The 27,923-nt window shown below is 40.1% G+C and overlaps 1 protein-coding gene across 3 annotated transcripts; it reads right to left on the reverse strand.

The window, feature by feature from the left end:
* On the reverse strand, positions 1 to 27,831 carry brpf3b (bromodomain and PHD finger containing, 3b). 3 transcript variants are annotated; one of them, XM_007894262.2, is made up of 13 exons: positions 27,672 to 27,831; positions 21,867 to 23,259; positions 14,691 to 14,847; positions 13,085 to 13,216; positions 9,930 to 10,058; positions 9,092 to 9,404; positions 8,293 to 8,556; positions 5,111 to 5,644; positions 4,766 to 4,874; positions 3,191 to 3,291; positions 2,347 to 2,444; positions 1,592 to 1,746; positions 1 to 1,015 (listed from the first exon to the last, which is right to left on the reverse strand). In XM_007894262.2, exons 1-13 carry the CDS (start codon positions 27,691 to 27,693, stop codon positions 832 to 834), a joined length of 3,591 nt encoding a protein of 1,196 aa, XP_007892453.1. In that variant the 5' UTR covers positions 27,694 to 27,831; the 3' UTR covers positions 1 to 831. The 3 variants fall into 3 exon arrangements, with proteins under 3 accessions (XP_007892453.1, XP_007892454.1, XP_042197961.1); XM_007894263.2 differs by lacking the exon at positions 27,672 to 27,831 and adding an exon at positions 26,819 to 27,156; XM_042342027.1 differs by lacking the exon at positions 27,672 to 27,831 and adding an exon at positions 26,310 to 26,356.
* Between the last annotated feature and the right edge of the window lie 92 nt (positions 27,832 to 27,923).

The raw sequence follows: 27,923 nt of genomic DNA on the forward strand, positions 1-27,923 counted from the left end.
TTCTAGTTCATCACATTTAATTCTCAGGAGAAAATATACCCTCAGATAGTTGGACTGTAATAGATCAGAGGTAAAAGTACAGTTTGCAAGTGTCAATTCTCATAATTCCTTCTCTCGACCATTACAGCTTCTTATAAACGGTTCTAGAAAGCAAATAATCTTACTTTCTACAATAAATACAACATGAACATCTTGTGTTTCACAGTGGACACACAGCTAATTGTTAGGTCCCTAGGTATGTCAACATCATTGATATAACAGCCTGAATACATTAAAAACTAAATCATAAAATGTAATAATAAAAATGTTTTAAACTTGTACTACACAGTATACACAGCTCACAAGTCCACTGCATTTTGTCATAACAAGTACTTTCAAACGTCAAATGGTATTGTTTCTCAAATAAATTACAGTGTGTGCGTACAAAACCCATTACCATCACAGAGAAGCTAAAGATTTTGAGATCTGCAGCCTTAAATAATTTAGTGTTTAACAATATAATACAGTTATGTACACGTATTTTTTTTTCCCCCTTGACTTCCGCACAAAAGGCATTATAAACACTATGAACAGGATTTGTACTGGGGAGATCTAAAGCATGATCTAGGTTTAAATGAATAAACGTAAAAAGAACGAGTCAAAGAAAGGCCATTTCAGAATTGGCAGTGACAGAGGCTTTTCGGCGATCTGCTCCAAAGTATGAAAAACAAAAAAAGAAAAGTAATTTAGTTTTTTTTACACAATGAGGAGAAATTAAGGATCTTCGTCTGACGCCTGATGTCACGTTGTACAATCTCCTTCCGCAACTTTGGTTTCTTTTAAAAAAAACAGTCACATGTAGTTTGAGGTGAGAAAACCGTGTTCTCCACGTACTCTGCTCAGGTGGATCATCGCACGGTCGTAAGCAATTTGAACAGATTTTCGGATGCTCGATTTACGCCCTTCCATCATTTTCAATTTGTCCACCGTGTCATCGATACCGAGAGGAAGTAATTTTGTGCGGGGAAGCCACTGCCTGTTGATGGAACACATTCAGAGGTTACAGACATTTACTGGACCAGATTTAATTATTTCACTTCTGTAATGCTGGTGAGTGATGCAGTTGGGCTTGCAATTTTGTTATTATAATAATAATAATAATAATCCTTGCATTCGATACAGCGCTTCATCATGTCTTCAAGACGTCTCAAAGCGCTTCATAGGATATATTGTAAAGACTATTTTATGTGCATAAATGTGGGCCAACAAATCTTCATCAGAAGATGAAGAAAGATTCCAAGGCACTAATCAAAAAAAGGGGAGTTTCTCCTGGTTTCCTGCGCCAACAATCCTCCACATAAATTGATTGCTCACTTCCTGACCTTTTGCTGTCCGCAAATTGACTGCCACATTCGCCTACGAATACAGTCACTACACTTAACTTACAACTTGCATTTTCAAATGCTATAGGTCACATACACTAAATGGCGACTCTTCATTTTGCACAGAGCTGAGCTCGTAAGAACAGAAGCAGAGGTAAAGGAAGGTGAGCGTCCACAGATACAAAATTGTTTACTTCAGGATCGGGCTTCTGCCCCCCACCCCCACTTACCAGGTTCTTTTGTTATCAAAAAACAAAACGAGATAAAGCTTCTCTCCAGCTTCCGCCTGCATCTGTTCCCCTAGTTTTATTACATCCATTGGAGGTACAGGTATAGGGACCCCATTGTGATACAGGCCATCCCGAGGCATGTGGGGATCGATGATCTATAAAATAAGAATATTGCAGAAGATAAATTAGAAAGAAAATAACATTCAGTTGAACACACAATTATATACAAAACTGAGATATGGGAAAGCAAATGCACCAAGTTGATCCGGATGATTAGCAATGCAAAACTAAACAGTATAGAAATCTGCTTCAAAATCATTTTCATTCATCCACATCAATGACATCTTTTAATTACAGCAAGCAAAAGTTATAAGACTAAATGGAAAATGACTGTATTGTTTAGGTGATAAACTCAACAAAATAAAATTGTGCCTTATGTTTCACTTTCCAAAATGAGCTACATAAAATCTGAATAATTAGCGCTGTGTGTCATGAAAAAATTTAAAATGCTCCAAAAATGTCAGAACAAACCAATGACATAAAACGTGAATTGTTAAGGGTCCTCGGGTTTCAACGGTTCTGACGTTACGGATGAATTTCAATACTGTGCAAGGACCAAATTATTACTGGACCCAACAATGATTTTGATTTAGGCAACCGTTGTTTTGAGGAAGGCAAACATGCTGTGCTCCACTTTCAAAAGCTTATAGTTGGGAAGTAGTTAATTAATTATAATTAATTATAATTAAGCTTACCAGTGCTGGATAGGAAGGGTACCCTCTACATTTGGCCCACACTAATTCCAATGGCTCCAAGATAGCATCATTCTCAAAGGGTGTCCAAACTCCTCGTCCTACGTAAATAAATGCAAAATATTTATTTGTGATTTTAATGATAATAATAGCATTCGATACAGCGCCTTATAATAATCCTTGCATTTGATATAGCGCTTTTCACGTCGGGAAGACGTCCCAAAGCGCTTCACAGAACACACTGTAAAGTGAATTGACTGTATATTTGTGGGCGAACGCGGCAGCCAATTGCGCACAGCAATGTCCCACAAACAGTCGTAGATTGAAATGACCAATTTATTATTGTTTTTGGTTTTGGAGGGATTATTATCCCATCCTGAGACGTCTCAAAGCTCTTCACAGAACATATTCCAAAGTGGATTGACTGTGTATTTTATTGGCGAAACATGGCAACCAATTGCGCACAGCATGGTCCCACAAACAGTCGTGAATTGAATTATTCATTAAAATCATCAATTTAAATTGCTTTAAAAACAGGCAATTATTGCTTTTACAACAATAATATGGTATGAAGTGTATGTTTCAAGGTCATATTTTAAAATAGCATTACATACACTTCGCCAAATTTAACTGAGGAAATAAACAGATTTGTTTGGTGTGTAAAAAGTCCTGCCAAATGTTATGCTATGATGTGTTGATGGGCTCCGATACAAGTCAACACAATTAGGGTGAGACATTAAACTCAATTATGATCAGCAGTTGTACATGCATGCACTCCTCACTGCTGAATCTATCCCTGCTGTTGATTAGGCTGGGAATCAAAGTTCTGAAGTTATACACAACATACCTGAAGTACTATAATCTCCACACAATCCGTCCCCATTGTCGAGCAAGTGTGGACGAGCAAGAGCTGGCTTTCCTCGACTACGTTTGGGGGGAGACAAGCCACTTGGATGAGGAAATACAAGATTAAATTAAATTCAGCACAGAATAGAAAATAACTATCACATTTGTAGAGGCAAGAAAACAACAACCTTATTTTAGAATTTACACCTGTTTGCTTATGAGTAATTAATATTACTCAATCCACTAATATTAAATCAATTTGCTAGTCATACAACGTCCACTGACCAGGTGATGAAAGTACAATATTCATCAAATGGTGGTAGATTGAATTTAGTGCCTGTGGGCCAGCATGGAAAATATTCTGATAAATATTCTGATAAACTCATGGTCCCAGACTGCGGAAATAATAAAATCGTGTTTCCAGATATCTGAGAATACATCTATGAATCCACCTTTGAATTTACTGTTGCCTGATGTACAGAAATAAAACCGAACCTCAGCCTCAGCCATTTCTGTTCAATACTAAGTCAGAGAGTTGCCCTGTACTGTATTTATCCCACTAAGTCAGAGAGTTGCCAGAAGGACTGAATAGGACAAGTTTATTAGTAATAAGTTGCTGTATGGAACTAAATCAATTTACAAGCATTTTAAAATTGGTTGTAATTCATATTACAAATCACACACTTGATGCCTAGGTCAACTCAATCAAGGATTTCAAGCTGCAATCAGGTTATGATAATAATAACAATCCTTGCAGTTGATATTGCGCCTTATCACGTCTTCGAAACATCTCAAAAGCGCTTCACAGGATACACTGTAAAGTGTTTTGTGGGTGAAACACAGCAGCCAATTGTACAAAGCACTGTCCCACAAACATTCGTAGATTAAGTGACCAATTTTTTTTTATTTTATTTTATTTTTATAATTATTATTATAACCAGGTTCTTAATGCTAGATAAACAGAGGCATGTGGAGTAAGGAAACTTGTCCAACTTTTCGCCCTGCTGGGAATTGAACTCAGCTCCTCTCGCTTGCAAGGCGAGCGCTCTAACCACTGAGCTACAGGACTCCACAATGGCACAGAATCGCACCATGAATTTAATACCTAATTATTCTTCGGGGATTTGGTGTAGTCATAAACGTGAGAGAAGTGAGAAACAATTTTTATAGCCTGCTTAACATATTCTCGTACTCTTAATAGGTATAGAACCTCTCAGGTAATTTAGTGGCAACATTTTATGCAGGAGATCTCCCAACTATCACATTAAGGTTCCCTATATTTCACTTAGGATCCTAATAGCCAAGAGAGAAAGTAATAAAAAATGTAACTGTTCAGCTCAAATTCAACCCAAATCCCACAGTTTTTTTTTTAAGTCAGCCGAGTGTGTGACACAAGCAGAAATCCATCACCATGCTTAAGAGAATCCACATTAGGCTGGGATCCACGTATGTATGCTACACACAGAAATCCAGAGGTGAACAGACAATCTATTGATCCTCACAGTTCCCGAGAAATAACATGCATTTAATGAAGCTTCATGATGAAATAGGCTGTTATTTGTGCCTTGTTATTTACCTGTTATTGTCGAATGCCCCATGGCTTCCGAGACTGGAGCTGCACTCGGAGTCTGAACAGCTCTCTACGTTTGACAATGGGGCGTGTTTGCCAAAGCCGTTTGAAAGCCCTGTACAGCAAAGATATAACATTTTAACAAAATAATTGATTCCTTCAATGAAATACAGATATATAGATTTCTTTAAAAGCCAACAGACTGCTTTGCTCTACTATGGCTAGATAATAAAACACCACTGACAGTGACTGTACAGAAAGAAGTTCATGATTTGTACTATTTAGCCATCCTTGGAGGATCAATTGTTGCAGAACAGAACTGTGGGGAGAAAAACAAGGTAGAACTATTACCTAATTCTGTAGGCGTGCATGGAGACTTCTCACTTTCACTATCTGAGCTACAGCTTAGGCTCTGCGGCCTCTTCCTCGATTGACGTAAACTCTGTAGTTTCGAAAGAGTCCCTGGCGGAGAAGTGTTCAATGCCAACTGTTCTGTTTGGTGCTGGCTATCTCCATTCTCCACAGGCTGACCAGATCCCTTCTGTAACTTGACTCCGTTCTTGGCCTTCCTGAAGAGGACAGAGGTCCGCCTGCCCACTTCACTGACTGACTGCGTTGCTGTGTCTGAGGTAGGGAGAGCGAGGCCATTGACAGCGCTATCACTGAGGAGATGCTGGAGTGTCTGTGCGCCAAGGCCATCTTTTTGTAGTGTTTTTTTGTTCAGGACTTCACTGTCAGACTTAATCCGTTTGTGCGGTCTGCTGTGTGCCCTGCCCTCACTCACAGGTTTGAGGGTAGGAGGATCTGTGTGGGTTTCAGAACCTGACGGTGATGGGGCAGGTCCTGTTGGCTCCAGTGTAGGTGGCAGGGAAGACTTTGAATCCTCTGTGGAGGAAAAAAAAAGTTTAAAATTTACATTCACATTCCACTTTAATCAAACGTACATGCCAAAAATGTTAACAGAGTGAATTTCAAATCAAACCACTTTGAAAAATCAGTACAATGTCATACTCATATTTATCAGGGTGCTAAAATCCTTCTAAATCATAATAGATTGGATTAGGTGAAACTCACATGCACATATTTTATCAAATTTAAATTAAAGAGCAAACATTACTCGATTTCCAGTTATTAATAAAACTCTACAACCCTAAACCAGGTGCCAAAGAGAAACTCAGATCAGCTAACAGTCAGAGAGGTCAGCCACCGAAACACAACAACAACAACAACAAGATTCCATTTATAAAGCGCCTTTCACGTCAGGAGGGCGTCCCAAGGCGCTGCACAGTTGGGTCATGACCCGAGCAGGGGGGAAATGGTCAGGGGAGGGGAGGGAGCGAGGAGGGGGGAAATGGTCAGGGTGAGGGGAGGGAAGGGAGGGAGCGAGAAGGGGGAAGAGAGTCGAGAGGGGAGCTGAAGGCTCGGTCAAAGAGAAAGGTTTTGAGACCGGCCTTGAAGGAGGAGAGGGAGGAAGCAAGGCGAAGGCACTGGGAGAAATAAGCAGTGTTCCAGTCCCCACAACTTACTTAGAAACACCAATGGTCCTTACAGGACCTCAAACTTGGGATAGCTAGGAAAATGCACAGAATAGTGCAAACTCAAGATATGTTTCTACATAGATTCCCAGCACGGAAACAGGCCATTTGGCCTAATTAGTCTACGCTAGAATTGTTTCCACACGAATCTCCACCCATTCCTTACTCCCTCCCATTCTCTCCTATTCCTTGATTCTGCATATAATTCTGTAAGAAACATGTAATCTGTGTTGTACTATGGTCCAAAAACTCTTATAATAATAATCCTTGCATTTGCTATAGCACCTTATCACGCCTTTGAGATCCCACAAAGCGCTTCACAGAATATACCGTGAAGTAAATTGACTATATATTTTGTGGGCGAAACGCAGCAGCCAATTGCACACAGCAGTGTTCCACAAACAGTCATAGATTGAGTGACCAATTTTCATGAGTATGTTTAAAAAAACTGCAAAGATCATGATCCACATTAAGGTGAAGAGTTACTCTGAATCATAATATTCTTAATGAATGTCCTCGGTGATTAACGTGATTATGCACGTGTGGAACATCCATTTTTAAAGTGGTTAATTTACCCCCCCGCTGCTATTTAATTGACCATTACATATAATCACCACCTAATATGGAAGTGTAACTTAATTTTCGGAAATCGTATTTAAATTAGGAAATAATCTGGTCTTTCCTACTGAACTGCAAAATCTATGTTACCAACAGAGCATGAAATGGGATGACAGAGCAGCGGCAAGCAGATTAGTCACAATCTAACACTTTCATGTAAACAGCCAGAGAATCCAATAATGAGCAAACTCACAAACCTTCCGGAATCTACTGCAACTGAGTTTCTCGCCCACCTCACAATTCGGATTAGAATCAGGAAGCAATTTAGCAACAACAAAAGCAATATTGATGTGTCTTGTACGTCTTTCATTATGAACAAAAATCACCATGCAACTGGCAGATTAAAATAGTAAAGTGCTTTTCTTTTCAAGCGGTTATAACCGTCATGAAATGGAAACGCAGCATACGGTCATTCTACTGGTGCGGTCAACTTCCCAATATGATTCTTTTTTGCTGTCGTTTTCATTTCAACATTACGATATATATAGTAGAGTAATGCAAACTCACTAGAGACGTCAACCCACTAAGGTGGTCAAAACCCCTCTGTTGTTTACTAGAACAACAATATAGCGCCTCTCACGCAGAGTAGCGTTCCAGAGCTCAGTGGCGGAACACGAAGCCGAGCCGGAGGGGGTGGGGGAGGGGGAGGTGACCGTAGGAACGGTCGAATAAGAAGGTCTTCAGGCGCGAACTGAAATGGGGAAGGAAGGGGAAAGGCGGAGGGATAGAGGAAGAGTGTTCCAGAGTTTCGGAGAGTAGTGGCTGAAAGAGCGGCCAAATTTGGTGGAACAGAGGGCACGAGGGACATTGCTGATTATAGTAGTGAGTTTCCACTGTATCATCAATGAAAATGCTTGGATCACCTCATTTTAGCAAGGTTATACCAAATGTGATTTCATGCACACAGCTTACCCGGATAGAAATGCATTTTAATACCCTAATCTGTATACCTAGATGTTAAATACTCCTTAGTATCTCAATTATGGAGATATTATGAAACTTTGGAGCCAAAAAACAAAATACCTTTGTGCAGTATCAAGATTTTAAATCAGGGAATGACCAATCTTATCTGGGGTATTGTTGACCAGGACACAAAAACTCTTTTCAAATCGTACCATAGGATCTTTAACATCCATCTGAGCAGGCAAACATGACCTTGATGTAACATCTCATCCGGAGGACAAACTATTTAACTACATAGTTTTACAACATAGTGTTGAAATATGGTTAAAAAAAAGACTAACTCACGTTGACATGACAGTGATTATAGTGGAGGTTAATTTAAATGTATTTTTAAAGTATTTAAAGTATTTACCAACTCATGCCCTACTATAATGTTACTTTTTAATACATTGAGATGCACAACAAAATGTATCATACCTCTTTCAACACTATCCTCGTTGCCTTCAGCCAGTGGTTTCTCATTATCTTCCCGTAACAATTCAGAGTAGCTGCCGTTGTGTAGCTGTTGTTGTCCCAGTTTGTGCCTGATGCTGTTGATCTCTCGCCTCAGCAATCTGACTCGCTTTGATCGGGCTCCACTCGACTTCATGGTACATGTAATGTCCAGTTTATCTAGTAATTCCTTCAGCTGGTTTTCCAGTGACATGTGAGCTCTGTTCTCTGGTATCAAGATGTTATCCACTAAAAACAAACCAGAAACATAAAATGAATCGAAAAATAATATTTACTTCCTTCCTTAGTCTAGCTTTTATCAAAGGAGCATGTCAAAATTCAACTCTACAATAATAACAACAACAAATTACATTTGTATCGCGCCTTTCATGTCAGAAGAAATTCCAAGGTGCTGGGCAATCAGGGAACCACACCCAAGCTGGTGGTTGGGATCAGTAGGGGTAGGGGAGGGTAGGGGTAGGAGGATGACCGAAGGCATGGATGAAGAAGAGGGTCCTGAGACAGGTCTTGAAGTAGGCAAGGGAGGGAGCGAGGCGGAGGGATTGTGGGATGGAGTTCCAGACGGTGAGGGCAGAGTGGCTGAAAGCCCACCCGCCAATAGTGGGTCGGCAAGGCGGGGGACGTGAAGCAAGCCGGAGCCTGCTGAGCGGAGAGGTTGGTCGGAGAGCGGAGAGGTTGCTAGAATAATGAGCAGCCTTAAACAATATCTCAAATGAAAATAGCAATTTCAGTCTAAAACAATCTGCGGTGTCACAATGCCTACCATCCTCCCAGGAGAAGCGGTAGAAGTCCGCTGAATTTGGCGATTCAGGTAGATGCATTCCAGTTTCGTAGTCGTACCCAGTGTTTTCCCCTTGACGCCGAGAGCATCTTAGTATGGAGCCTCCTTGATCTCTCAACCGCACCGCTGCCCGGTAGAATATAGTCTCTTTTGCATTATATCTCAAGCAGTTGTTGATAACTAGGTTAAAATCGGTTTCAAATTCATCCAGCGATTTGTAACAATGAGTTTCTAGTTTCTTCCTCATGGTGGAAAAGTCCATAGGATGTGTAATAAATTCTAAATAATCCGGAACCTTGAAAAACAAAAGCGTCGGTAAGAAAGTGTCCATTAAATACTTCTAAGGGATAGGGTGGGGGCGCACTATATAAATGCAAGTTGTTGTTCAGGGAAGAAACTCCCTCCCATCCTACAACCCCATTCCCAAACCCTATACATTAAAGAATTCTCAAAATATCTTGTGTAACATCTTCTATGTTCTATCCATTTCTGTTGATTCTTATATTCCAACCGTATCTCCTGAAGAGATGTGTTGCCATTATGACTATATCTGGTTGAACTTATTCTGTTATAATTCTTATTGATTCGTTGATGAGATTACCTTTGCCTATATTAATGGTTTTCTGATGTAAAGATTACAAATTACAAAATTATCCCATGCTTCCCTCTTTACCTGGTGAATAATTTTTTTGCTTGAATTGCAATGTTGGTAATTACCAAACGTTTAAAAATATGAAAAATAAAGCATTTCATATAAAATATGCAAAGTCATTACATGATATAATATATATTACTTGCATCCTGGCTAAATAGGCCTTACCTCTTTGAGGTTTACCGGTTGTGCAAATATATTTGCTTGATCTTTGTCCTGAAGTTGATCCAAAATTTGTCTTAAAAAGACAATAAAGGGGGTAAGCTGCAACTCCAAGGCAACTTGCTGCACTTTGACCTGGAGAATAATTCATTCATAGTATGTTAGTGGTGAAGGAATTATAATAAGGCTTACTTCTAGATATTTACTTGGCAACACTTCTCTCTTGGAGTTTTGTGAAAGAACACGCTTCATCCTCTCAAGTACCAAAAAGCAGGCTCTCTTAGCGTGTTAACTACACCCAAAAAAAACGCCCTGACTTCCAGGTCGCCACAAACGCAACTTTGTGATGTGCAGGTGTGCTCTAACTAGGAAGTACCGCTTACATCACTTTGCAAGAGAAATGACGTCAGCCACGCTTCCTATGTATGCACGCACGCACGCAGGACAGACATTATGTCAGCAGCTACCTAATAAACCAGAGTTCAGCTACTTTTGAACATGTCTTTATAAGGTAGGTAGTGAGACATTGAACCTGGAAATAACAAGGTTTCAACAACAACCAATTGCATTTATATAGCGCCTTTCACGTTGGGAGGACATCACTAGGTTCTGGACAGTCAGAAGTTTGCGTCCAAGCTGGGGGTTGGATTTGGGAGAGTTGGGAGTAGAGGTGGGAAGATGACTGAAGGCACGGTCAAAGAGGAAAGTCTTGAATCTTCAGATGGTCTTTGAAAGAGGCAAGGCAAGGCAAAGGGATTCCAAGGTGGGAGTTCCACAGAGTGGGGCAGAAAGGCTGAAGGTCCCAGTACTGATGGTGGGATGGGGAGGATAGGGGACATGAAGCAGGCCAGTGCCTGCCGAGCAGAGGGAGAGGGTAGGTTGGTAGAAGGTTGGTATAGGTTTCCCTATAATTTCCAACTTTAATTGGTGATCCAGTGTTGTTCATGTGATCAATCAATGCAGATGCAAATACATTGGTGTATGCATTCCTACTCAATCATGCTTAAATTTTCATGGTACAGTCACATATACAGGGAGTGAAAATATAGTAAGAAAACACTAATTGGGAAAATGACTGTAGAGAGTACATTTTATGAAAAGTGGTGCTATATCTCTCTACACAGTGTATTTGTACTAAATTTGTTCAAAGTAACTATATAAAAAATGAAATTTGGGGGGTAATATTTATTTAATATCCCATTGCTTTGCGGGATCTAATAAACAGTACTGGCAAGAGCATGCTAATGGCTCCATTAGATTTATAATATAGCATTGCCTCCAGGAAATGATCTTGAGCAAGAATAATCATCTGGCAAGGAAAGGAGTATCTCAGATTAATTTAGTCCAGGTGCAGTACTGCTTTGTTATGCTGCTTTATTATTGCTTAATCTTGGGTTTGCTTTAATTGTATTGTTTACGTGGTTATGAATTAAGCAATGATTATCTCTTGATTGACTAGGGACATTTGAGGCATGGAAATCCCAATTCAATCACAATATAATTATCGCTTAATATAAGTACAGCAGAGGCATAAACAACACAATTAAGTGCATTTCAGCGTTCAGTTTTGTGTGGAATCTAAGTGGTCTCAAAATATTTGTTCCTTGCAAATTTCCCATTTTGCTGTGATGGCTAATCCTAAAATTTTATGTAATAGATGGTCTGTTGCAGATGATGTGAAACCTTTCTGAAAGCCCCCTAGCTCAACCAGATCAAATTATTGCAGAAAACACTGATGAGAGTTTGAAAGTAATTTTTTCAAAAAAATAGCATAATAGCTTAATGGCCATAGGACTATAGTCCTCGAGTTCTAGATGGGTGAGCGAGATAGAAAACGTCAAAGGTCTGGCAATCCTCACCGTCTTAAAATATAAGATACATTTTCTGTCTTAATTTGAAAGCAGGTTTTCCACATTTGTTTTTAATGGGGTAGAAAGAGTTTTTTTTTAAAAAACTTAAATTAGGAAAGAAGTTTCCATTACACTTTAAAATGATAATGGATATCGATTCCCTAAAATCATTTTTACATTTTTTAAGAGTTGCTTACAGATTACCAGCACAAGCAGCCTAGCCATCCTCCCGACGTGAAAGGCGCTATGCAAATGTAATTTTGCTGCTGTTGTTGCATCTGTAGATGTTGTGAGGAGAGACTGTCTGCACCTGAACAGTGAACTGCTGCAGCGATATTCCCCTCATGTTGTCCAAAATGATTCAGCTGCAATCCATTTAGCAACAGGTCTGCTCCATGCACGGAAACAATAGTCTACATTTCAGCAACCGCAATGTATAATTCTGTTTAGAAACGTGGCATAGTGCAAAAGAATTTGAGGAGTTGCTCTCTGAACTCCCATTTCTCAAAGTCATGTTAATTGGCAGCATGACCTGTATGGCATGAACGCTAGTGAATTATGGAATGAATTCTTATGTTTGGGGGATGAAAAGAAAAATAAATTGTAACCACGACTCAAAGAAGATCTAACATGTGTCACACTACGAATCAATAAATCAGAGATACATCAACTTCAGTAAAATCCCTAAATTAAATGTCCAAACCATTTTGATAGATGTACGTTAACAGCTATATGCTAGGAGGACTAAAACAAATGTAACCAGCATTATTCTTGGGATACCTACCCAGAGTTTTGCTGGCTAAAACATCATGATCTACATCAAAACTCTGGGTTGCAAGGAATTAAAGGCCAGGAGAAAGCAAGATTCACATTCAGACTGGGGGAAAGTAAAAGGTCACTGTGACCAAACAAACTTTGGCCGTTAATAGCTTGGGGAACACAAATATTACCGTACGCTTAAATGTCTACCAGTAACAATAATAATAATAATAATAATAATAATTATTATTACCAGTAACAAACTCTAGAACTAGGAGAGGAAAGAAGATGATATTATGTGAAGGCAAGTGGCATTCTTGAACCATACAAAATCTGGCCACTGTACTTGACTGTGCAGTTCACACCCATGTGCAACTTCTGTGGTCGGGTAAAAGAAATGATACTCATTTCCATGTTAAATTTATGTCACTTTACCAAAAACGTTACTGGTGGTATAATCACATTAGTAGGGATTCTGCCATCACCAAAGCTGAAGTAAGTTAGCTCTTACGGCTCTTTTAATAACCCAACATGTAAAAATAAAGCTGTTACCTCTTCTCTCTTGAGCTTCTCTCTCTTGCGAATAAGTTCCACAAGCAGACGAGCTCTTTCCAAATCGTGCCTCAGTTTTTGCCAGTATTTCAATTGTTCTTTTACTGCACTGTTCTTTTCATCCTGTTCCTTCTGTGAAGTTAACAAAAAAGGACATTAAACAAACGAACACAGCAGCAACATAATTAAAAGATAGCAACTGAGAACAGAGGGTTACCACTCTGGGAAGTACATCTGATGAAACCCAATACAACAAATTGACAAGAATGAGAGCTAAAATGCACTGTTTGGTTTTCAGGTCATCGTGTGACACAGGTACACCTTCCAAAGCAACAGCAGCAACGCTAACAATGTACTGAGCCCAGTAGAAAGATTTTAACCATTAATTCTCTCAATTTCAATGTGTTGGTGTCGTGGTTAACTGCCAAGGCAGGCAATTACAATTCTACTTTATAATAATAATAATCCTTCCATTTGATATAGTGCCTTACCATGTCTTCCGAGACTCTCAAAGCACTTCACAGGATATACTGTAAAGTGAACTGACTGTATATTTTATGAGTTTATTTTTGCATTCTCCTTAACTCCAGAGGTAGAACACACAAACTTAAACATCAGAAAAAAGGATGAGAAAATAATTTCATCCAAACAAGGCTGAAATTTTGTAGGAACGCTTTTTGAAAACAGGACTAAAGAAAACATCTTAAGAGTGACTGTTGCTTTATTATACGCGGATAGATTTTGAAATCAGCCTGTAAAATGATCTACTGTTAAAAGAACATATCTCGGAATACTAACACATTAACAAAAAAATTGTTTGTTATACTGCTAGATTTACACCTTCATTCAACTTCTGGCAACAGTGTTTTTAAGTTAAATACAACCCCAATTGTATTGGTGAGCCTTTCTCTAAAACCTTGCCAAAGCCACAATTTACCCACAGAAGGAGTCAAATCCCACAATGGCCACAACGAAAAAAATGCAAACCTCCTGCCTATGCTACAAATTCATTATTGGCAATAAGTGCCACTAGTAAATCCAGCTTTGACTGCAACACTAAGCTGAGCACTGAACACAAAGACCTTTGAAATAAAAGACTATACTGCCCTCTGAACAGGCATTCAATTCATACTTTTCATCTTCAATTTTCGGTCTCTTCAACATAGCATTCCCATGTGAGCACCTCCAAGCTGCTTACTTATAATTTGTTGGCAACTTCACCAGTTCATCAAAAAATTACCATTATTGAACTGCTTCTGAAACAAATTGTGAATGATAAGTATGAATAGAATACAAGTCAGCATTAGTAGCTCACTCATACTGATGACACACTTTTATTTTATTTCCATGATTGGAATATTGAAACGGGCTAAACGATAACACAGCAAAGTCATGCAAATAGCCTCAGGGCAACAAATTAGATTAAAAACAAAGAACTGGCAGACAAATAACATACTAGATTGAAGGCTGATTTCCAAATCCCATAGCATCCATACTAATACGACTACCACTTACTTCCTATCTGGATTGCATTAAAATAGTGCCTGTCATTTACAAGCTTCTAAAGTACCAAGGGAAGTTAGTAAAAGTTTTGCGTTGATTTTACCTGCTCTGCGTTTCTGTGCGACTGTAAATGTGAATGTAATCGTCGCAGGAGGGGAACACCATTGCGTGACTGCCGTTTCAATATCCAGTAATTGTGCAGCCTTTGCATAAACTGGGTTTTCCTTTGAATAGACAGCCGACTGCAGATTTTATTTAACCTGTTGAGAAACAAAGGGATGCACAACATTACAAAATGACTATATATAGATTGTGTGGTACATTTCAGTACTAAGGTAAGTGTCCAGTATTTTTTGACGCTTTTTTAAACTCTTCTGGTACATCTTGCTGTTTTATCCCCTGTCTCCTTGGTTACTTAACATGCATGTATTTGAGGCAAGGCAAGAGTCAGGCAAGTTAGAAACAGTGACGTGACCAAGAAAATATAACAGAAATACAGTAGCATGTAAAAACATTTTTACATCATATCAATGTACATTTTTAAAATAGCGAGGGAAAATATAGGCAAACGATTTGCCCTCCCCCCATTAGAATCCAAACTACTTTTTAATTATAAGCTTGAAGCCTTAATCTGTTCCACATATCATTGGAAAGGTTGTGAAAGTGGAAAATAACTGCCTGTCAGCATCACATCACTTAAAACATCTGCAGCTCTTCACTTGATCTTCTGTAATGTCTCATGTCTTGCACAAATGTAAATTGCACAAGCCCTGAAATGATGTGCTCTTTACTTCTAGAATATAAATACCATAGGCATGATCTTCATTCTTTGAAAGATGCTTAACATCTACTTACAAATAGGATGTTGAAATCGTAGTAAAGATATTCACCTAAAGATACTTACTTATTTAAGAAATTCACGTTTTACATGGGTGGTGCAGTCAGTCATGCTGTTGTTATGGACGATAATACTAGCACCACTGAGACAAGTAAGTGTAGCAATGCTAGAATTCTATAGGAAGGCCGCATTGTTATGAGCCGCTTCAAGCCATAGAATAGAAAGGGAGAGGAAACAAATAACATTTTTCATTCAACATCCACATTAAAAAAATGAGAACTGGTGGTAGGAATCGTAGTACTGGCATCTTCAAGTCGGTCCCTGCTTTACCTACCAGATGATACTTTCAGGTAAATGTAAAAAGTTTTGGATAAAACCACAGCATTGCGATTTCCTGAGACAAGTGAAACTCTAAATGACACTTTAGGATACCCAGAAAATGGGGAGACCTGCCTTTACAACATTCCAAACAAGATGAGGTGGATCTGCCACCAATACATGCAGTTCACTAATCTTTAGTGCTTAATCCTGATAATAATGGTCTCTTAAATGAGATTGGCAAAGTAAACGTTAAAACATGAGAGTGAAAGAAATTAAAACCCCAGGAATCTTAAAGAATCTGACTGAATCAAATTCAACTCCCAGATAATAATAATAATCCTTCCATTTGATATAGCGCCTTATCACGTCTTTGAGATGTCTCAAAGCATCTTTAACATCTGTAAAGTGAATTGACTGTATATTTTTGCGGGCGAAACAACCAGGTTTCTACTTACTGCGAGGTAAATAGAGGCGTGTGGAGTAAGGAAACTTGCCCAATATTTTGTCCTGCAGGGAATCAAAGCCAGGTCTCTCACTTGTGGGAGTAATATTACTGTGAATAAAACTGCAGAACTCCTAATAGAGCAAGAATTTTGTAACTATTATCGTGTGGGAGCCTGGGGGAAGGGAACTTTGCATTTCGACTCTGAAGTCCTATTACCTACTCTTTCTTCATGTAATACCCCATAACGCTTAACACTAGGGGTAAAGTCTTACTGCCATCCTCTGGCAGCCCCTTGTGTCACGTGAATCATACAGCAACAAATACTACAATGAAGCTTCATTTAGGCAATGTTCTGGCCGGGGGGGGGGGGGGGGCATTCCCAGATGAATGTAGCCTTATGCAAACTAATTTTCCCAAATGCTGCCTTATCTTAACAGAAAACCAGGAATACAAACAAAATTTTCAACTTGAGATCACTTTGTTTCCAGGTATACTAATAAGTATTATTAATATTCCTTGCACGATTTAGCGATTTTCACGTCTTCTAGCCGTTTCAACGTATGCTTGCCGACTGTGAGCAGGACAGTTGCAAGGATGAAAATCAATGCAGTTCTGATTTCTCCAAATTTTACGTTAATTTTTCCTCATGGTATTAACGCAAGAGGGTAAATCAGAGGATTTTGACCATAGCCCAAGTTAATGCAGATGATATAGTTTTGTAGGTGCAGCATTTACATGGAAAGGCTAAATGATTAATAAGAATTCCCTAGGTGTAAGTTATGGAAATCTGTCAAAATTGTTCTTAAAATACATTACGATTTTGACAGATTTCTAATGGAACTTCAACTAAACAGATTTAATTCTCACACACATGCATGCTAAATTTAAACACAGCCCTAAGCATTCTTTCACACTTATGGCATAATGTGGGACAAAGAGGGTGCAGTTTGATGCAAGGGGTAGAAAGAATTAGGCCAGAGTTATAAGATGAATATAAATAACATGACACTTAAAACTCGCTTCAACTCATTTTCCATAACATATGGGTAATAAATAAATGAACTGATGAATTTACTTTTTTTAAATATAGTGAGAACTTTTAACCAAACATAAAATTTCCCCCAAAATAATTTGCCTCATTTATTTTTGATGTGTCTGATGGGTTTTATCTCCCCCATATAGATCCATATGTTCTTCTGCAGATCTCAGTTTGCAAACTAAGAGATATCCCATTATCTTCATTCTTCCGTGACCAATCCAACAGCTATTAGCATAACTTCAGGATATGAAAACAGAACTTTGAAGGTAATACACAAAAATGACACTAATGCTTGATTTGAGAACATTTTATTAAAGAAACGTACTTTATTTCCCACCAAATCCTCAATGATTTTCACACTCCTCATGACCATTTATTTATTTATTCAACCATGAAGATTTTATAATTCCCGCTGTAAAATTACCATTGCCCCAATAGCTACTTTAAGTTGTGAAACCTATATACAGTGATGTTTCAATGACATTTCTATTTAAGAAACTAACTGAAGTACAAAATAATATGAATCCTAGCATTTGATATAGCGTCTTATTGAGTTTTTGCCCATAATACATATATTATGGGCGAAACACAAAGAAAAACATGTACATGAAGAAAAACATGTACCTTAAAATGCAAAGAATCGTTTAACATCTTCGTCCTGTTTCTTTTTATTTTCTTTATTAACCAGTATTTTTTAAAATACAGATGGCATACTGATGGCATAATTTGAGGGAACCAGTTGCAGCAACTTAGTTCTAAATATCACTTTTGTGGGGGTTAAAGCATGCAAAAAGAAAGTTTTTTTTAAACAAAGCAGAGTAAATTAAATTGTAATAATACAATTCTTATTTTCTGCTACAAAATATACTATTTACATGCCTTATGAGAGCCTCTGAATATAGAAACCTGGTTCTATAGAATTAGAAGGCAAATCCTTCTAAAATACCCAGAAGATCCTGAAAGGAATATTACTTAACATAAATATTCCCAATCTCTGATAGAGAGTTTTTCACTGACAGGTATTCAAACAAAAAACGCTCAAATGTTCTGATAACAAAACTTGAAAAATAGTCGCAACCTTTTCAAAATCATTCTTCCACTAAGTGACTCTTTGTTTCAACAGAACACTATCAGAATCTGCCATTCCTTCACTGATTATGATAACAATAATAAGAATAATGATCCTTGTATTTGATATAGCGCCTTATCACGTCTTCGAGACATCTCAAAGGGCTTCACGGAATCTTCACAGAATGTAAAGTGAATTGACTGTATATTTTGTGGGCAAAATAATGTGCAGGTGTGCCTACCTCTCTGATCTGCTTACCCATCAATCCGCTGCCTCCGCTCGACTGGCTCCGGCCTTCTGCATGTCCCTCGTGCCCTGGTTTCCTCACCCTCTCCTAGGCTTAGCGGTGTGCTCCGCCACTATCAAGTGCTCTGGGACCTTACCCTGCGTGAGGGGCACTATATAAATGCAAGTTGTTGTTGTCCTAGTTTCATCCACAAAATATACAGTCAATTCACTTTACAGTATATTCTGTGAAGCGCTTTGAGACATCTCGAAGATGTGATAAGGCACCATATCAAATGCAAGAATTATTATTATTATTATCTGGGAGTTGAACTTTGTTTTGGTCAAATTCTTTAAGATTCTTGGGAGTTTTAATTTCTTTCACTCCATGCTTTAACGATTACTTTGCCAATCTCATTTAAGAGACAGAATTATTATCAGGATAATATTCCTTCAACAATCAGATCCGTAATTCTTCATGCACTTTGGCAAGCTTCCCATACCACAATTACAGGAATGATAGAGAAACTGATCAACTACAAACAGAATAACAGACCATGAACAATTCTTGCATACAGCTCAATCCAGAAATTTCTTAAGCCTTTTTGACAGTTATCGTAATCCGAAAAGATTTGTATTCACAATTGCAATTGGTTTGTGAGATGGTTCTAAGTAAACTGACTTTTTCTCTCTCCAATGCCACCCCCTTTAAATTCCTTTGCTTATTTGTACATGATTTGTCTGTGAACTTATAAATCTAACTTTTATTCTTGCTTTCCTTCCCTTTTCTTCTTTGAAATGCAGATGAGCCCTGTTTGATGTCCTGTTGTCACTGAAAACTCTACTGATCTGCTGCTTCCGGACACATGGTGCCTGCGTTGTGTAGGAAGAAGTACTTAAAAAATATTTATATATTTTCAACAATTTTAAAAAAATCAGTCTAGTTTTATTTAGTTGGATAGAGGGAACATTTTTAAAAAATCAGTTCAGGACTTAGTAACTCAACAATAATGGAAGAGGCAATATTGCAAGAAGCAAAACATTTTTTTATAAAGGCATCAGTTATTAAGTACAGCTGGCTCAAACAGCAGCATGGTTAAAATGGAAGTCACCCACCAGATATCTACAGAATTCAAGCACCTTAAGAGAGAGGCAATATCTTTGCTGAGTTTGAAAACTTAACCCAATATGTTACCAGATCCAATAATGGAGAAGACTGATTGTACAGTCTACAGAACTAGCCTGAAACTTTTATCACGCTGACCACACTACAAATAGCTTACTTTCTACACATCAGAACAATTCAATGTGTATTCTTTTTATACTGCAAAAAAAGTTTCTGTCTTCATTGTCAGATTAGAACTTTTTTTAATGTCCTATATTATAGCAACAGGACAGTTAACAATTTAATCGTTTTGCTGCTATAGTCCATCAAGTCAATGGCATTGAGAGCTTACCTCTCGTTTGGGGTATCCATAGTTTTTTAGATCTAAAAATAAAGCAAAATGAGGAAGAAGGAAAACAAGAAATACAAGGGGTAAGATTGCAAGAGAGACACACAAGCTGATGCAGGACAAACAAATCGGAAAAGGAGAGTAGCTGGGATGAAATGTCCTGATTAATGGTAAGCTCAGCAAACAGACAAGACATGAACAGTAGTAGAAACAGAACTCTTAGCAGAACTCAAGACTTTTAACCCTATTTCGTAACATGCCATTAGATTCAAAGAACTACATCTTACAAAAAAAGGCAGGTTCTGATCTGCATATGCACAGCATCTCAACGTCCATCCCTATGTTAGAGATATCAGTTGTGTAAGACATGAGGAAAATGAGGATAGCATAGGAAGGAACAATCTCACAAATGGTACTAAGCAATGCGTTTGCCAACTTTTTTGAAACAATGTGATAACAACACTTTTCGCCCACAAAATATAGTCAATTCACTTTACAGTATGTTCTGTGAGACGTCTTGAAGACGTGATGAGGCGCTATATCAAATGCAAGGATTATTATTATTATTATAAGGTTTCATGGCTGCGCAGCTGAACATTTGTATCATGTACCATCTAGAAATCAAACCTAAATATAGAAACTAATACTGCAGGTCTTAGAGCACGATATACAGGATACAAGTAGGAATCAGAAAATGTAAAAAGTTACTGGAAGCCCAAATTTTTGGCAAGAGGTGATTGTACAATCTGGAGATGGTCAGCTCAGCCGGTGCCTTGATCCATTAATCATCCTAACCAAAGACAGAAAATATTGGCTATAGGCCTTTAAGTCTTCATTGCCAGTTGCAAAATACAATTAACGGATGCCAGAGGGAATACTGGACACTAACTGTGAAACAGACAGTGATGGTACAAAACGGATTTTTCTCAAAAGCACTCAAATGCTCAGAGACGTTACCCTGCGTGGAGGATGCTATATAAGTGCAAGTTTTTTGTTGTTGTTGTTTTTCTCAAAACTAGCACAAGAAACAATATGTTGAGTCAAAAAGCAGCCTCTTTAATGAGCTGAAATGCACTAAGAATTGCTAATAATGAATCTGATTTCTTCTGGGATAATGATTAGTACGAGAAGTGTCTTAGGGGAATAAAAGGTCTGTCAACAGCAAGCCTTAAGATTCCACTGGCACACCTTTCTTATCATTAAAGAAAAGTTTCCTTACCAGTGTTTGAGATAAAAGTTTTATCAGGTGGAAAATTAACTTTAGTATACAGTGAGGCATACAGCAAAAGAGCTAATCTGGTATTAGTAAAACAACAGGGAATTTCCTTTTTCAGGTTAGTCAGTTGAAATTGAAGACGCTGTACCAGAAAATAACAAAAACCTTGTACTTTTGGGAAACCAGAAACAGCTCCAAATCCAAATGATTAGTGGGCCGAGCTCTTGAAGGGGAAGCATCATCCCCACACACTTCATATACCTTTGGAAGCAGAATGAAACTGCAATATTACTGGGGTGAAACCTCAGTTTTTCATCCTTCAGTACAATTCAATGTAGAAGGAAGTAAAGAGTCCAGTAGCGAATGGTACTTCTCAAAGAAATGACAACTGATCACCTGAGCTCACATGAGGAAAATATGAGGCAATTTTCAAATCGATTTTATGGACATAACCAGCAATAAGCCCACATTTCTGGAATCTGAAAAACATGATCTGAAGGAAAACCTGTACACAAACGTGTCACAAACTATTTTACACCTTTAAAACAGGATGATTGACTGTTTTTCCTATTGTTTTTAAAAAAAAGTAACTTATGCTATATGGCATCTTGTTAGAACAAAATAAACTGTTACGACCTCTTCAATAGTCATCGCTTATTCCAAAAGACTCACCTGTGAGTCGGTATCTGTGGTACAGTCACCACTGGCACTGCTGCGCGGCGTTCTTCAAGAAAGTTTCTGATTTTTTTTGTCTTTTGTTTAGATTTTACTTTGGTCTTTTTAGGCGATGTTTTCCTTGGACTATCTCCATCTCGAACATCATCTTTGCCTTGGTCTTCTTCCTCACCGTCATTGTCACTTAACCCAACAATCTTTTTTACTGACCCCGGTGGGGAATGAATATCACAATACGCTGTCTTTCGCACACTGAAAGTTGTCCCATTGGCACTAGTTTCTCGCACTGGTTCCATTTTCATGTACAAACCAGTCCGCTGAGCACAGGTCACGTGGAATGCTGTGTAACAGTTAGCTTTGTGGCACTGGATGGATGCTCCAGCGCCTTTCTGCTTGCAAATATAGCAAACAAGTTTCCACCTCGCAGAAGGAATGTTATCTATGCTGTCTATGGGCTCTAAGAACACAGTATTAGCAAAGCACACCTCTGGTATCCACAGAGCACAAACTACGTGAGCCCATCGACCATCGTCTGTCTGTTTAAAAGCACCACCATTGTTTGGACACAAGGCGCAATCAACAGGCCTGGAAGGAGACTGCAAGCAGCATCGGCAAAGCCACTGTCCCTCTGGAATATATGGCACTCCATAGCACTCCTGATGTACAGCAAGGTTACAGATATCACAAAACAGGATCACGTTGCTATTCTGACATTCGCCGTCCATACAAATGCAGCAAACTGCATCTTCATCGATTAAAGTTTGAGGATCACCTTTATTCCTGCTTTCAAAGTAAGATTCCTTTTCCAGCTTGTCCATAAGGCACTCAAATGTCTCTTGCGACACTGTGCCAAGCGCAACACTTCTGCGCTTTTCATTGATCATTTCTAGCCACGCATAATCCTCCTCGTCCATATCATACTCAATTTCACCATCCAGTTCTTCCACTGATTTTTCAATATACCTGTAATATGCTGAAGGTAGGGGTGGGGCATCGGGAGGGTTATATTCAATGATTCTAAAAGAAGGTTGAGGTAATTCAACAGATGCTCCAGCTGCATGTTTCGAAGCAGATTCTTTCCTTTTGTCTTTGCACATCACTGTCTTTTTAGACTTTGAAGGGAAAAGAGGCTGTTCACTGTTTTCTTTGTTACTATTACATTCTGTAATTTCTTGAGCAGTCAAGTCATCCTCGGTGATGATCTTTAAAGTATCAAATATGCTAATCCTGTGTAGTCTGCCATCAATATCCACCTCAACCATCCGTTGCGCTTGAGCGTATGTCAGCGTTTCTCTGCTTGGTGAACATTTAAGTCCATAAGGGGATGGAGAACGTCTACCACAACTATTTCTCATCCTCCTCCTGGGTTTTCTCATCATATGTGTGCAATCTGTGAAGCAGTAAAAGCACAATCAGAATAGAAACAACTGTCATTAGACACGTCACTATTATTTAACAACACAGTTACTACTGAATGAATGCAATGCATCCCTTTAAACAGATCAAGTTACATTTAAAACGTAAATGAACCTGGTCTTATATAATGTGCGAGAAATCCATTCTCCAAAGGTCATTTTCTATATTGTTCTACTGAGTTTTGAATTTTATCAACCTGGTAAAGAATACAATATTAAAAGGAAAATGCCTAGAGTTAAATCATTGTATTCTTTTAACTGCTGAGCATGGTATTTTTTTCTTTAAAATAAGAACACAGTCAGACGTGTGTACCACTAGGGAGGACGAGCATTTACTACTCATCCTTAATGCAAATACAACAACAAATTTCATGCCAGCAGGACATCCCAAAGCCATATTCATTGCACTCTATCCCAGTCTATTCCATCATCACAGGTACCAAGGAAAAGTATTTGTCTACACACAGTCACTACACTTTACAGGAAATTCTGTGAAGCGCTTCAAGATGTTTTGATGACATTGAAATGCACTATTACCAATGTACGGATTATCATCAATCACTATTACAAAAGTAAGTTCATACTAGCCCATTTGAAATTCTATTTGTTCTGCTAATATTGCAAGTATTGTGCCCAATTTATTCCACGATGAGCACTTTTTAAAAACTGGTTGGGTAACTCTCACCAGCGGTTCATATTCATACAATCGGTTAGATTAATCCAAATATCACAAGATTCCACAAGAACCCACAAGTGTGAAAAGACAATGTAGATACTTTTGAAAAACAAAATAAGATGCCAGTAAGTTATATCAGGCCTTTGATTGCAAAAGTATTTGACTGCAAGGTTAAGTAAGTTAATTTAGAGCAAGTTCAAAGAGTCACAAATCATTCCAGAATTCAAAATGTTACATTAAAAGGATAATGCAAAACTGGGCTTGTTCCACTTGCATTGAGATAACAGTGGCAGATTCAGAATTTTAAAATGCTCAAGATATGATTATTACACATAAAGGTTACTTAACTAATTGCTGTGGCTGAACTAGGGGATCTAAATACTATATTAGCCATTCAGATAAGGCTAGACATCTTTCGTAAGCGGGTAAATGATGGGCGTATGTTTTTTCTCTCATCTAGCAGCAGCAGGCGTACTGCTCCTTGGGACGTCCACCCGACATTAAAAGGGAGAGACAAATGCAATTTGTTGCTGCTCTGAACAGTTACCAGTTTACTCAAAACTAGATTTATTACAGCATTTCAGAAACCCATTTATACAAATTAGTTGAATCTTTATTAAATTTGACATATCAAACTGAAGGGCAAGGGTAATTATTATTATTATTTTTATTACATACAAATTGTTTTACAGTAAATAAATTCTTGCAACTCAACAATTTTTTTTTGTCACACAATTATGGTGTATGATACAATCCCTTTTACAATTAAGTGGGATGCTATCTAGCTCTCGGAATATTGCTTCCAAACTAAAAAAAATAATTATGGTCATGCTACATAATTGAGAACTCTTCTTGTTAGATTATCATTAAAATTTTAATTTTAGGTTCTCTCAATACTATTCCTTTATTTTATAACCATATATCACATGAAAGTAATATATGTCCATGATATGCACAGTAAACTTTAAGTACTACAACATGAGTTATTTGAACCATATTTCTGTAAATTAGACATTCAATTGTTCACATCAGAAGATTGCAAGTTTTATTTGGGTGAGTGAACAGAAATTTATATTCAGAAATTTTAAAATAGGATCGATGTTGTTCTTTACTTTGAAGTTAGATTTTTGTAAGTGCAACTTTTTTTTAATATTGAGATTATTGTCCACTACTTAATGCAAATTATTTTCTTTTCCTAAGGCTAAAGGAACAGAGAGGCAGTAAACCAGACGCTCTGCTAATATGCGATTTCAATATTGTAGTTTATCGAAAGAACGATTGAATTATTTCACAACAATTTTTTTAGTCGCCAGCTAAGAATATTCATTAAACCTGGTCATTTTTCCAATCAATCAACAAGAATCACAACAGCAAAATCGATTGTGTGTGTATATATATACACACACATTGGAAACCTACCTACTATATGCCATTGTTTACCTGAGCTCAGCTGTGAGAAAATGTACAAAAAATTGTATACCCAAATATTTAAAGGATGGGGTGGGTGGGTGGGGGGGGGGGAGGAAACATGGGGAAAGTAGGTTATCAAGCACGAAACACAAAACTGTTTGCGTGACAGTACACAAACACAAACAAAACAGCTCCTTCCAAAAGTTGAGCTTCTTTTTGCCTTCGGGTTGCTAAAGAATAATAATAATAATAATAATCCTTGCATTGGATACAGCGCCTCATCGCGTCTTCGAGACGCCTCGAAGGGCTTCGCAGAACACACCGGGGAGCGAATCGATTGCGTGTTTCGCGGGCGAAACGCGGCGGACGACTGCGCACAGCAGCGCTCCCTCCCCCCCACAGACGCTCGGGGATTGACCGAATTATTATCATCGTCATCTAAAGTGCGGACGTGGCCTGAACTGGGGGGAGAGGACGCGGTGCTCTTTGCTCAGTGTGCAGGATAACCCTGTCGGTGGGGTGGGGGTAACTCTGTGTGTGTGTGTGTGGATAGGGGGAGAGAGAGAGAGAGAGAGAGGAGGGGAAGGGGGGGGGGGGGGGAGGGGGCGCCTCTGGTCCACATGTCTTCACCGATCGCTGAGCTCAGCTGTTCGATGACGTAGAACAAGCGGGGGAGGGGGCGGGAGGAGGAGGAGCGTGGGAGGAGGGGGAGGGGCCAAAAGGTAACTGACGTCGCTGCAGCAAATCATTGTCCCGGGGCGTGTTTGAAATGAACCGCCCCTCCCCTCCCGTCCCCAGCGCAACAACACAACACCGCCCCCCCCCCCCCCCCCCACCATCACCACCCCGCCCTCCCCCGCCAACACCTTTCCCCCGCCCGGTAACAGGCTCCCGGGGATCCCGGTCGGCGACCCCCTCGATCCGAGAATGTTCCAGAACCTTTTTTTCCTCGCTGGCACGGCGGCCCGTCCCTGCCCCCTGCCCCCGCCCCCCCCCCCCCCTCGCCAACTGACACTCACCAGCGCGCGGCGCGAATTGATGAATGACCGACTGCTCCGGCGGCCAATCGGCGGCGGCGCTGACGTCGCCCCGACGCCCACGAGAGCGCGAACGGCCAATAGGAGCGCGGCGGGGGCGGGGCTTTCAACACACTCACGCCCCTTTCCCCCCCCCCCCCCGGCGGGGTGGTTCGGCTGGACGGAGAGAGTCGACGGGAGGAGAACAAGATGGCGGCTCTTGCCCATAACAACGCATATTAATGACAGACCTCTAACGGCTGACCGGAGCGCGTTATCGCCCGCGAGCGGCGCACCCCGGGTGGGTGGGAGGAGGAAAGAGAGAGAGAGCGAGAGAGAGACAGCCAAACTAAGAGAGAGAGAGAGCGAGAGAAAAAGAACTCGCGTTCAAATAAGAGAAGAGGAGGAGGAGGGGGGGGAAACGGCCATTACCTTGTTCTGTGCGAAACGGGTTCGGGGGGAGAGCCAAGTCTGCCCCCCCCACGCCCGCTCCCTGCTGCCCTGCGCACGATAATTGTTATTAATCCTCGGCGATCGGTTGGCTCCGAGTGCGTCCTTTTCGGTCGGAGCGCTTCATAGTGCGCCCGCCCGCCCGAGGAATTGGTGCGAGGGGAGTGAGTGAAGGGTGGTGTTGGCGGTGGGGGTGCGGGAGGAGACAGAGAGAGCGAGAGAGAGAGAGAGAGAGGGGGGATGGGGTGGAGTGGGGGGGTTGGTTGAAGAGACGGGACGTCGACAGCAGAGACGGCGAGTCTGGTCTGGCAGAAGTTAGCAATAATGTTTTAACCGAAGCTTTGAGGTAAACGCGGACCCTCGTCCGCTGGTAAAGAGGAGCGAGAGAGAAGCGCGGGGGGGGGGGTGGGGTGGTGGTGAGGTGGGGGGTTGAGAGCGCGAGAGAGAGAGAGAGGGAGGGTGGTGGGGGGGGGTGTGGATGGGTTGGTGGTGGGGGGAGGGAGGAGGGGGGGGGGAAGAGAGAGAGAGAGGGGGGGGGGAGAAAAAGACGCTTTCAATCATAGACCGGACACGCCCCTGCGCACGACCCGAGCAGACGCGGAAACCCCGTGCGGCGGCGGCAGCAATAGTCCAGTCAGTCAGTCAGCAGCAGCCACAGCCACACAGCCGCCATTTACCAGCCACAGCAACAGGATCCGTGAGTCGAGTCAGTCGGTTAGCTATTTGAGTCGAGCGAGCGATGATCGATGCTCTGGGGTTGTTCGGCTGCACCCACCGGGATGGGATTAGCGACTGACACCTCCCCCCCCCCCCACCACCCACCCCTCAAAAGCACCTGCTCGGCTCCTCACTCCCATCGTCGTCAACTCTTTCTCTCTCTCGCTCGCTTCCCCGCCATCTTCCTGCGGCTCTTCTCTCGCCTGCTTCGACGGGGGTGCGTGTGTGTGTGTGTGTGTGCGTGTTTTTTTTTCTCGCCTGTCGCGTCTTCATTCCCTCCCACTACCAACTCAACACACACGCAGCCCTCACGAGGGTGGGTGGGTGGGTGGCTGCTTCTTGTTGTTGTTGTTAATAATAATAATAATAA

The sequence above is a fragment of the Callorhinchus milii genome, unplaced genomic scaffold, assembly GCF_018977255.1.
Source record: "Callorhinchus milii isolate IMCB2004 unplaced genomic scaffold, IMCB_Cmil_1.0 Scaffold19, whole genome shotgun sequence".
Classification (NCBI taxonomy): Eukaryota; Metazoa; Chordata; class Chondrichthyes; order Chimaeriformes; family Callorhinchidae; genus Callorhinchus; species Callorhinchus milii.